At 50.1% G+C, this 12,571-nt stretch overlaps 1 protein-coding gene and 1 long non-coding RNA gene across 2 annotated transcripts in view; one reads left to right on the top strand and one right to left on the bottom strand.

Annotated features, from left to right (window-relative positions):
* LOC306798259 (XK-related protein 6-like) overlaps positions 1-1,871 on the bottom strand; it is a 46,880-nt gene extending 45,009 nt beyond the window's left edge. The window contains exon 1 of the mRNA XM_079298236.1: positions 1,088-1,871. Coding sequence (XP_079154362.1) covers positions 1,088-1,812 — 725 coding nt within the window. The 5' untranslated portion in view covers positions 1,813-1,871. The remainder of the gene's footprint in view (positions 1-1,087) is intronic.
* Positions 1,872-9,478: 7,607 nt separating this feature from the next.
* Positions 9,479-10,368, top strand: LOC306813673. The gene is made up of 2 exons (XR_013777019.1): positions 9,479-9,713; positions 10,151-10,368. It is a non-coding gene; the product is annotated as an uncharacterized lncRNA (long non-coding RNA).
* The last annotated feature ends 2,203 nt before the right edge of the window (positions 10,369-12,571 follow it).

The following is a 12,571-nucleotide window of genomic DNA, read 5'->3' on the forward strand; positions in this document are numbered from 1 at the left end:
GAGCATCACACTGACCACCATCACCTCAGACCACGGGGTGACACCGAGCCATGTCCATCTCACACCACAAGCTGACAATAACCCCCACCTGCCCCACCTCAGCCAGGGACAGTGACCCAAGTCCACCTCAAATCATGGGGTGACACTGACCCCCATCGGTCCCACCTCAGCCAGAGAACAGTGATCCATCCACCTCAAGCCATGAGATGACACTGCCCCACATCTGCCTCAAACCACGAGGTAACAGCAATGGCCATCTGGTCCACCTCAGCTCGGGGACAGTGACCCACCTCAGCCCAGCGAGGTGACACTGACCCCCATCTGCCCCAGGGACATGCACCGACCTCAAACCATGAGATGACACTGATCCATCTGAAACCAGGAGGTGACACTGACCCATCTCAAACCACAAAATTACACTGATCCACCTCAAACCCGGAGGTGACACTGACCCACGTCCATCTTGGACCACGAGCTGAGAGCTCCCCACCTCATCCAGGGGACAGTGACCCATTTTAAACCGGAGGGTGACAATGACCCATGCCAATCTTAGACCACGAGCTGACAGTCACCCACATCCATCTCAAACCAGGCACTGACACCCACCTCGGACCACAGGGGACACTGACCCACGTCCACCTCGGACCACGAGGTGACACTGTCCCCATCCATCTCAAACCAGGAGGCGACACTATCCCTGTCCATCTCAAACCAGGAGGCGACACTATCCCTGTCCATCTCAAACCAGGAGGTGACTCTGTCCCCGTCCATCTCAAACCAGGAGGTGACTCTGTCCCTGTCCATCTCAAACCAGGAGGTGACACTGTCCCCGTCCATCTCAAACCAGGAGGTGACACTGTCCCCATCCATCTCAAACCAGGAGGTGACACTGTCCCCGTCCATCTCAAACCAGGAGGTGACTCTGTCCCCGTCCATCTCGCACCAGGGGCTGCCGCTGCCCCGCGTCCCCGTCGCACCGGGCGCTCGCAGCCGCCGCTCCCGCCCCTCCGCGGCCGCGCTCCCCGACCCGGCGCGCCGCCCGCCCGCCCCGCCGGGGGCACGGCGGAGTCCCCGGCCGCCCCCTTACCTCCAGACCTGCCCCATCTGCAGCAGGTGGATGACGGACTGCCAGACCCAGACGGAGATCCTGCAGAGGCGCTGCGCCCCGGGGGTGGCGGTGCCGCCGGCTCCTCCTACCCCGCCGGCGGGTCCCCCACGCCGGCCCGCGGTCCCCCCCATCATGGGCGGCCCGCGGCTGCTGAGCCCCTGCACGGCGCCCAGCCCGCCGCCCGTGTAGTCCTGCACGAACCAGCGGAAGCTCAGGATCTGCACCAGCACCGAGGGCAGCAGCACGAAGGCCAGGGTGAGGCCGCACCACACGTAGTCCCGCCGGCCGTAGTGGTGCAGCGCCAGCCACAGGTCCGTGCCCACATCCCCCAGCAGCACCAGCAGCGCCAGCACGATCCACAGGCAGTCCAGCCACGGCCGCTCGGCCGCCTCGCCGCCCTCCGGCGGCCCTTCGGCGGCGGCGGCGGGGGGGCGCGGGGCCAGCGGCTCGGCGGCGGCGGTGGCGGCGGCCCGCCCGAAGAGGTTCCGCAGGCAGGCGCTCCGGCAGCCCCAGTAGCAAGACGACGTGTTGCAGCAGTGGCAGATGTGCAAGGAGCTGCTCGCGCCCGGCTCCTCCGCCACCTCGGCCGCCGCTGCCCCGACGCCGCCGCCCGTGGCCGCCGCCGCCTCGTCCAGGTTGTGCAGCTGGGCGAAGCCGCCGCCGCCGCCGCCGCCGCCGCCGCCGCCATCCGACTTGGCCGCCATCTTGCTGCCGCCGCCGCCGCGTCCCCGGCCCGTTCGCCGGGCGCTCGCTCGCTCTGCCCCCCCCGTGCCCGCTCCCCCCGCCCGCCGCTTCCGGGGGCGGCGCTTCCGCGGCGCGCGGGACGGGCCGGGGCCGCCTGGCGGCGACAGCGACCGGCGGCGGCCCGGAGCGAGCGGCGCCCCCGCGGCCCGCGCCCCGTCCCGCCCGGCCCGCGGATGGCGGGGGTGAGCCTGGGCAAGGGCCGGTTCAGCGGGGAGCTCGCCGCCAGCTCCAGCCGCCCCGTGAGGGGAAGAGGAGGAGCGCGCTGGGCTCCGCGCTGAGCCGGGACGGGAGCTGAGGGCACGGCTGGGTTGCGGCGGGGGAAGGTTGGGTTGGGTGCTGGGGAAAGGCTCTGGGCGCTGGAACAGCTCCTCAGGGAATGGTCAGAGCGCCAAGGCTGCCGGAGCTCCAGGAGCGCTTGGACAGATGTTGGGGATGCTCCTGTGTCGGCCCAGGAGTTGGGCTGGATGGTCCTTGTGGGTTCCTCCCAATTCTCTGGACAGCCTCTGCCCTCACAGATCTCAACACCCTCACAGGGAGGAATTTCTTCCTCAAATCCCATCTAGCCTTGACCTCTTTGAATTTCAAACCATTCTGCCTTGTGCCTGTTACTCCATGCCCCTGTCCAACATCCATCTCCAGCTTTCTTGGAGCTCCCTTACAGAACCACAGAATTAGGTTGGAAAAGACCTCTGGAATCACTGAGCCCAGCTGTTAACCCACGGACATGATCATGCCTAAATTGTATCCCCAAGTTCTACATCAGCATATGTTTTGAAAACCTCCAGGGATGAGGATTCCACCATCAGGTTGCCTTGAGCAGCCTTTTCCACTCCCTGACCACTGTTTCCATGAAGATTTTTTTTCTGAATATCCAATCTAAACCTCCACTGGTACAACCTGAGTTCGCAGAATCACAAAATCATTTAGGTTGGAAAACATCTGAAATCATTGAGTGCGACCTATGACCAAGCACCACCTTGTCAACCACAGCAGAGAACTGAGTGCCACATCCAGTCATCCCTTGAGCACCTCCAGGGATGGTGACTCAACAGCCTCACTGAGCAGCCTGTTCCAATGTCTAATCGCCTTTTTTTGTGGAGAAATTCCTCCTGATGTCCAATCTGAACCTCCTCTCCACCCACATAAGACTTAGGCTCCAGGATCTCCCCAGGGCTCTCTTCTCCAGGCTGAACAGCCCCAGTTCTCTCAGCCTTTTCTCATAGGAGAGCTGTCCCATCTCTTTAATCATCTTGAAATCACAAAATCTGCACTGAATCATAGAATATTCTGATTTGGAAGGGACACACAAGTCCTGACCTTGCATGGGACACCCCATCTGTCCCACCCTGTGCATCCCTGAGAGCTTTGTCCAAAGGCTCCTGGAGCTCTGGCAGCCTTGGGGCTGTGCCCATTCCCTGGGGAGCTGTTTCAGTGCCCAACCACCACGGGGGAAGAACCTTTTCCTGATATCCAACCTAAATCTTCCTGATTTAGGACAGCTCCAGCCATTCCCTGGGTGCTGTCCCTGTCACTGGGAGCAGAGATTGGAGCTGTCCCTTAGGAGGAGCTGCAGCCCTCAGTGGGTCTGGCCTCTGTCTCCTCCAGCTGAACAAACTGAGAACCTTCATTCTCTTCCTGACTCTCCTCTGGACAGTTAAAAATTTCAATTGTGCTTCTTCCCCTAAAGCCTAAGTGCTGGCACCAACATTTCCCAGGCCATCCCCTGCTGAACCCCCTTGTGCTGACCCCATCCTGCTCCCAAATCATCTCCCCAGCCCAGTGTCACCTGCCCTGTCCCTGTCACCTGCTCAGCCTCAAATCACCACTCAATTCATCCTCAGACAGGCTGCTTTCCACCTTCCCACCTCCAGCAGCTCCCAGGTCCCTGGCAGATCCAGGACCTCCTCTGGGTTTCTTTTTGCTTTTTCTCTTCTCGTGGTTGTGCTGGGGAGGGGGGGCTCCTGTCCCACCCCATCCCACAGGTGCCTCTGCTGTACTCAGAGGATGGTGGAGCTGTGGCTTCCCTATTCCTAGAAATGTTCAAAGCCAGGTTGGATGGGACTTGGAACAACCTAGGATAGTGGAAAGTGCCCCTGCCCATGGCAGTGGGTTGCACTGGGTGAGTTTTAAAGTTTTTTCCAACCCAAACCTTTCTGCAATCCATTCTCTGTTGATAACAGCTCTCTCCAAGCACACCTTGGTACCCCAACCTCACACCACCTTGTTGCCTTCTCAAATCCCCACCTTGGTGCCTTCCTGTCCTCCTAACACAGGGATTCTCCATCTCCTCCTCTGCTCATTCCCTTTCCCACTTTGGGGGGACACTGCTTTTCCCACCCTGTTCTTACAGAGTCAGGCAGACTCTCCAAGGGCTCAGCTCTGTGCTGCAGGAGCCTCTGACAGGCTGAGGAAGCAGCTCCTGCCTCTGTTTTTGGCATTTGCCTGGAGCTGAGCTGCCCCCCAGGCAGCTGTTTCACCAAAGGACCCACTGGCAGTCTGGGAAAGCCAAATTCCAGCTCCTTTCCCCTCCAGTTTCATGTTACACATCTGTTCATTAATCATATCTATCTTTTCTGAGCTGTCTTGTGCTGTCCTCTGTAGGTTACAATCTCTCCTTTTTGCCATTTTTTTTCCTCACCATTCAATAAGAAAACTCCTTCCAGATGCTCCTTCTCCAGCAGCTGCTTCTATCTCTGTGTGAATTTGAATTCTACCCTTTCTTCCTTTATTTTTTATTTTTCTATAAAGTGTGTCAAAATATCAGGTCTGAAAGTGCCAGGACTCCAGAACTGGCTGCAAAAGTTGTTGCTTTGGTGAGTCTAAATTTCAACGTGGAGAAAACAGAAACACCTCAAAGAAAATAGAGAAACACAGGTAAAGTGCAGATAAAATGTTTTTTACAGGGAGGAAAAATTAATTTCATCTTGAAGAGAAAACAGGCTGTCTGGGAAGAGTGTATTTGGTGTTTCTGGGTGATGTCAAAATAGCTGAAAAGTTTTGTGAAGTCTGAAAAAATGCTGCTGATTTTGAAATGATTGGATCCTCCTGTTGCAGAGAAACAGAAGAAAGGGAGCAGAAAGCAAAACTTTGGGCATGATCATGTGGATGCACCTGATGCACACCTGGATGTGGAAAAATTTCTCTTGGAGTGAAACTCTGGCACAAAGTTCTCTAAGGGGAGAAAACTGGTATTATTTATAATATTATATAATGGGATCAGACACAACAGGATCCCACAGATCCCCATCATAACACATTCAAATGTTGAAGATATTCTTTTATTTTCTGCCAACTTCAGCTATACAAGAATATGAAAATAAATAAGAGCAAAACCAACCCTCAACCAAAATTACTTCATGTGAATAAGACATGTATAAATATATATATATATATATATATATATATATATAACATCAACTCCCTCTCCTGATGGATACTTTCAAACCTAAATTTGGATGTTAATTCTCACAGCAGTGAGAAATAAGGACTCTGAGACCCCTATTTTTGGGTGAGAAGCACCCAGATTAAGCTTCGACTTCTGATTTGCAGTACAAGGAGATATAAATGGAAGCATCCCTCATTCCTCCAAACTTTTCTGTGTAGCAGATTTGCAACATATGATTAAAAAGCTAAAAAAAAAATCTCCAAAAAACCCCAAAACAACAGAGAAGTAAACAAACTATTTGGTCTTATTACTTCTATAGAAGTGTAGGTGAAGCAGTAAGGGGGCAGACGAGTCATTTGTTTTGATACAAAACCAATCCAAACTTGTTTGATGAGACATTTGGGTGGGAGAAGGCAGCAGTTGAGGATTTCAGCGTTGGCACACTGAGTGAGAAAAGCAGCTGCTTGGGCAAGGCATGACACAATGACAATACCCTGCTGGCACTGCCCCAAAACTCCTCGGTGCAGTTGTGGCCACCTGTGCCCAGGAAAGGTGAATTCCAGCTGCAGGGAAGAGCTGGGTGTTGATCAGAGCTCAGGACAATCTGTCTTTTCTCCTGTGGACTGAAAGAATTTGGCTTGTTTGGTTGAGCTAAAAAATGAGGCTGGAGGAAGGAATATGTTTTCCTGCCTATAAATACATCCTGGAAAATAAATGTGAGCAGAGGGAAAGGCGTTGGGACACTGAAGGGCAACGGTGGAAAAGTAAATGAGTAGGAACTGGCCATGAATATTTTTAGCCTGGAAATCGGAAGATCTTTCCAGTAGGAGTATGGGAGACTGAAATAAAAAAGTAACTCATTTAACACATAACTTCCTGATTTTATCAAGGAAAAGGCATGCCAGTGAGGAGGGATAAACAGCTGGGATGGAAGCCCTTTAAAGGTTTTCCATGGCAGATGATGTCTCCTTGGAAGGATCCTGTCCATTTGGATGCACGGTACGCTACGTTCCTTCCTGCACCAGGGGATGACTCATGGCTACATGACTCCGTGGGTGGCCAGAAGTGATATCTCCACCACTTACATCTTAATTCCTGATTATCCCATGATGTTCTCCAGCTCCTGCTCCCTCACTTAGCACACTGTACCCATGTCCCCACAACCTCCTGGTTTTTCTGTTTCCCATGGGATTGTTTTGGCCAAAGACATGGGGGTGATGCTTTGCTCCTTCAGTTCACAAGAGCTCCAGTTCCCTTCTAGTCTTGGCCCTCACAGAGAGCCAGAAGTCATTACTCAGAGCCTGTTTCTTTTATTAGCCAACACTCTGTATTTTTAGGGATTTTTTGGAAGTTGTGAGTGTCAATCACACCCATGTTGAGATCTCTCAACTCATATTTTTGAGAGGAGAAAGCTTTCCTTGGCACTCAGTAGCATCCCACGCTTCCATCACGCTGGAGGAACTTGTGTCCGGAGGTCTGGGTAAACTCTGGGTGACCCCAAGATCTGCAAGTATTTATAAAACATGTTTAGCCAGGGTTTTTCCCTCACAGCACTCTGATCTGCCTGTGCCTTGCATTTTGTGTTCCTGCTGTTCTCCAGGAGCACCAGGGAGGCACTGGGAAAGGGAGGCGTGTTCAGTGCTCCAGCAGCACCCCAGCATGGCATCAAAACCTCCTTGTGCTGCTTGGTTAAAGGCTTTTCTCATCCTGATCAATACCCTACTCGAGCTGTGTGGTCTTCCATCATCCAGGCATTTATTCAGATCAGGGGAACAAACACTAAATATAGAGAGGTATGTAAGCCAGAATCAGAGTTGTGTAAATCTGGCGCTGCCTCATTTAAATAACTGGGGGATGGATCCAGCTGAGTGTTTGGTGTACATGGAGTACAGATAATTACAATTAATGGGAATTTACTTTAAGTAAAGTAGGTCAGAAAAAAATGACATCTTATTGTGTCATTAGTTTCCATCAATTACTTCCATGTTGTTTGCTCAGTTCCCAAGTCAAACGAGTGTGGGCTGACAGCCTCGCAAGCTCAACTTGGTATTGTCTCTAAAAATCAAACTGCATTATTTCTGCCTCATGCATCATCACTAACAATAAAGCATCCACTGCTGGAATATAGCAGGTGGCTTTCTTATTCATGCATGAGGCAGAAAAAGCTCCAGCTTCCATTGCCACGATGTTCATGTCTCTGCAGGATCAGAAGTTGGGTGTGTTGGTGAACTTAGTAGTCATTGTGTGAGTTTGACTGAGAAGACTCACTCAGGCCAGTCCTTCTGTTGATTAACTCTATTAACCTGTTTGAATGCTATGTGTATATAACAGGGGAGAATCAACAGGGTGCTGCTTTTGCTGCCACTTGTCTCCTTCTGGCAGTACTGTCATAGAAATGTGTAATCATGGAATGGTTTAGTTTGGCTCATTCTGTTCCACCCCCTGCCATGGGCAAGGACATCTTCCACTATCCCAGGTTGCTCCAAGCCCTGTCCAACCTGGCCTGGGACACTGCCAGGGATGAGACAGCCCCAGCTTCTCTGGGTAACCTGTGCCAGGTTCTCACCACCCTCACTGTAAAAAACTCATTTCATGTGAGTCTTTCAATCTAAACTGACCCTCCTTCAGTTTAATCAATCAATCCTTGTCCCTTTTGTCCCCATCTCTCTTACAGGACCCCTTCAAGTACTAAAAGGCTGCAATAAGTTCTCCCTGGATCCTTCTCTTCTCCAGGTGAACACCCCCAGCTCTCCCACCTGGCTCCAGACCTTGGAGAAGCTCCATGGCCTCCTCTGGATTGTCCAGAGCTCCATGTCATCTGCTGTTGGACCCAGGGCTGGAGCAGCTCTGCAGGTGGGGTCTCACCTGAGAGGGGCAGAGGAACAGAATTATCTCTCCCCTGCTGCCCACACTGGGGGATCAGCCCAGGGCATGGGGAGTTTCTGGGTTGAAAGAGTCTCTCTGGGTGAGAGCTCATGGCCAGGGCATGTCCAGCTCTCACCCACACTTTGTGGCACTGGGCTCTCAAGGAAAGGTGCAGAAGGTCCCAAATGTTCTCTGTTGAAAAGCCAGTTCACAGCCATCATAAGAACTGCCTGTAAGACAGTGTGAGGAATGTTTGGTCAGCCTTTCCAATTTTGTCCCTTCTCTTTTATATGAGAGCTTCATTTTTGAGTTTTCATTTTAGCAGTGCAATTGACTGGGAAGTAATATCAGTGAATGCCAATAGTATTAGTCCTTACTGATCATAAAAATATGGAATCACTGAATGTTTTGGGTAGGAAGGGACCTTAAAGACCATCTTGACCTATTCCCTGCCATGAGTTGGGAATCTCCCACTGGACCAGGTTGTTCAGAGCCTCATCCAGCCTGGACTTTAAACAGCTGAACATTGTTTAATTGAACTGAGCTGAACTGAGCCCCCTGCTTCAGTTTGATCTCACAGCTGGACCAGGTGCTTCACTTCCAGTTCCTTGCAAGTCCCTGAAACATGTTCAGGTCCTCAAATGTTACATCATAAAACCTGCATACCCATTCCTCTCTAAATATGAAATTATATGAATGCCAAAACTTGTGTCTATTGGAAAGAAATGTTACATTCAAATCACTTTGCACCTCCTGACAAATTTAAGAATTGTTATGGTCTCGAGATGTGTGCATTAGCAAACTTCATGGTTGCTGTTATCTTGATCTTACCTGTGGTGACAGGGTTTATTCAGCTCTCCTCAGGCTCCCTTTAATCTTCTGAGAGCTGCAGCTGTTTTCATTTATTGCTGTGCATCAAAAGGAACCTGTCTGCTCTCTCTGCTTCCCCCAAATGCCTTTGTGGGACACCATTTCAATGCCATCAGCTGAACCAGTGGCACTGGATGCCTGGTCCTGGGGCCTCCTGGGGAGTGCAGATGGCCAGGAGAGGGTGATCCAGGATTTCCATCCTGCCTGCCTTTCCTGGAAGTACTTGCAGCTTTCCCATTAAACCCAACATGGGACAATCCCCTCAGTCCTGGTTACCCAGCAGGAAGGAGCAACATGACTTCATCAGCTGAGGAAGGTGGTGAGCAGTGCAGAGAACTGTTTTTCCCCTTGGAAAAGCATTTAACAGCTCAGGTCTCCAGTTTGATGGACTTGCTCAGTGCTTTTCCAAGCTGGGATTTAGGAAAAGCAACTACACAGCATTTCCTACTTCCCCCCATGGGATTCCAGTGATTTAATTGGCTCTGAAGGGCAGGGATGTATCTCATAGAGTAGCTGGCTGCTGTTGTCACTGTGCCATGCTGCTCCTCAGAGCTCAGTGAAAAATAAACTTATCAGGCAATGCTTCCCATTCCAAGCAGGGTGAAGGTTGGCCCCTGTGCCAATGGGAAGGGTGGGTAACATCCAGTTTTTCTGTTTTCTGGGTCACTAGAGAAGCCAGGGAACTGTGAAAAGCCATGGACTGTGGGAGGAAGTGGAGCTGGATTTCACACCTTAGCTAAGGTAAAGTATAATCCCTGTAAAATAATTCCCCTTCCCACAGTCCCTGAGGCTTATTTTATTGTAGCTGATAATGGCTGAATCACAGAATGTTTTGAGTTGGAAGGGACCTAAAGTTCATCCTCATCCACCCCCCTGCCTTGGGCAGGGACACCTTCCACTATCCCAGTTTGCTCCAAAACCCATCCAGCCTGGCCTTGGACACTTGCAGGGATCCAGGGACAGCCACAGCTTCTCTGGGAATTCTATTCCAGCCCCTCCCCACCCTCCCAGGGAACAATTCCTTCCCAATATCCCATCCATCCCTGCCCTCTGTGTTTTGTCCATTCCCTGTGTCCTGTCCCTCCATCCCTTGTCCCCAGTCCCTCTCCAGCTCTCCTGGAGCCCCTTTAGGCTCTGCAAGGGGCTCTGAGCTCTCCCTGGATCCTTCTCCTCTCCAGGTGAGCACCCCCAGCTCTCCCAGCCTGGCTCATAGCAGGGAACCTTCAGAGCATCCTCTGGACTCAGTCCAACAGGTCCATGCCCTTCTTATGTTGGAGGCCCCAGAGCTTGGCAGCAGCACCTCAAGTGGGGTCTCATGATGCTGTAAACTTCCCCCAAATCTCTGTATGTATGAGAATATTCTCTTGTATTTAACACTGTCACTACAGAATTGTTACTTAGGTGAATGACCTTTTATATCAACCCAAATTTAGGCAGGGTGGTGCGAAAATCCAAATGTATTTGGGTTTCCCCCTGGAAAAAGTCAAGGAGAAGGTGACTGGTGACTGGTGACTGGTGACTGCAGCTTCTCACATCTCCCTCTGGCTCAAACATCAGCCCAAGCATGGCCTCTGTCCAGTGTGGGCTGCTCCACCTTGGTGTCTTTATTTCTTCTCTTCTTGATCCTTCCTCTAGACAAAGTACTGCAGAGAAATCACCTTCCCCTGATTCCCTGCTGATCTTCTGAGATCCTCTATGCCCCATTTTCCTAAAGCTCTGTCCACACCAGGTCTCCTTGCTTTTCTCTCCTTTTTCATCCTGAGGACAGAATTTCCATTTCCATTTTATTTTTGTTGTTTATGGCATGAGGCTTGGAGTTCTCTTGTGCAGGACTAAGTGTTGGATTTTGATGAACCTTGTGGATCCCTTTTATCTCTGACACCTTTGCAGCCCTCCTCTTCTCCCTGTGCACCACATGGGATTCTGATTTTTGTGTCCTTTTGCACTCAATAAATCTTCTCCCCCTGCCTTGACTCCATTTCAGCCACCATTTGTCCCACTTGGGTCCTGAGTGGGAAGATAGAGTCTCAGAATGGTTTGGGTTGGAAAGGACCTTAAAAATCATCTAATTCCAGTCCTCTGCTAGGGATCTTCCCATCCCATGACTTTGTCCTCTCCTAGATCAGCTTCTCTTGGCAGAAACAGGCTCCAGTTTCAGCAATGACATCAAATTTTTACCTGTTTTGGGGAAATCCATTCCCCTGCCTCCGTGTAAGGAGATGGGGCATAAACACTATTTGTTCAATAATAGAGCAAAACTCTTTTTTTGTAGGGTAACACTCTCTTTCTTTCTTTTCTTCTCCCACCATATTAAAAACATCACCAATCCCCCTCCTCTGTTTGTAAATGCTTTTAATTAATTTGTCTTTGCACAGGTCATTTAATAACTCAGGGGACAGGTGAGATTTGCCCAGCTTGAAATGGACACTGGAAGTTTCTCATCTCTATGGCAAAATTCATCCTGTGCCTGTTTCAGACAACATCTCAGAATTAAGTCTGGCCATTCTGAAGTCCTGGTTCAGGCACACTCTGTGCTTTCTGATATGTGCAATCACCAGCATTTCCAGCTTTGCCAAGTGCTCTTATAATTTCTTCCATCTGCCAGCACACACAATATTTCTCAATCTGTTAATTAAGGAACTGAAGTTTTGCCCTAAGACACCAGAGTAACTGGTTCAGTTTCTTTGCAGGGAAAACTGATGCCTGCTTTGTCCATAATTACCTAAATTGTTGAGGAAAAAAAATTATTGTGCTTTCATGTTGATTCACTTTTGTAATTTCATTGCTGGGGCTAAGTGTGGCACCCATTTAAATTATCTCCTGCTCTCATTTTACTCCAGATATGTTATTTGCTAACAAAGATTCAATATGGAAAAACTGGAAGGTGACAACTACCTCCTTCATCAATGCAAATGACAATAATCTCCTCTCCTCCACCGTGTAAATATAAACACTGAATCATCCCAGACAGAAATACCCTCCTGCATTTAGAAATATGAATGTGCAAAGGAGACACCTGCTCTCATTTATGGAGTCATAAAACTCCAGTTTATCCAATGATTCCATGGCAAATCATTCAGGAGATCAGCAGCAGCATGGACACAGACTAGAAGTGTCCCCAGTGTTCATTCCAGGAATATGGACATTCTTCATCCTTTGGTTACACTTGCTCTTGGAAAGAGAAGATTAATTTTCTTTCTTGTCAAATTATTGAAATTATTTATTTTAAAAGCAAGCCCATACAATTCCAGTATAATTTATTTTTTCTAATAACTCTCTGATATAATTAGTAGCCTCTATACAGCTTCTAAAGCAACATCAAACCTTCCACTAGTGAAGACTCTTTGTACCAAGTGCTGTTGTGTGTGCTGGTGCTTCTGCTAATAACAATATTAAATGCATAAAATAATACCATCCTTCTTCTCAGACACCATGTCATAGAATCACAAAAGGGTTTGGAAAGGATCTTGAAGATCATCTCATTCCAAACTCCTGCTGTGGGCAGGGACACCCTCCATAGTTTCTCCAATTCACTGTTTCCTAAACAAAATTAACCAACAAACCTGCACATGGCTCCATAAATCTTGCAGAGGAGACAA

Source organism: Erithacus rubecula (assembly GCF_903797595.1).
Source record: "Erithacus rubecula genome assembly, chromosome: 2".
Taxonomy (NCBI): Eukaryota; Metazoa; Chordata; class Aves; order Passeriformes; family Muscicapidae; genus Erithacus; species Erithacus rubecula.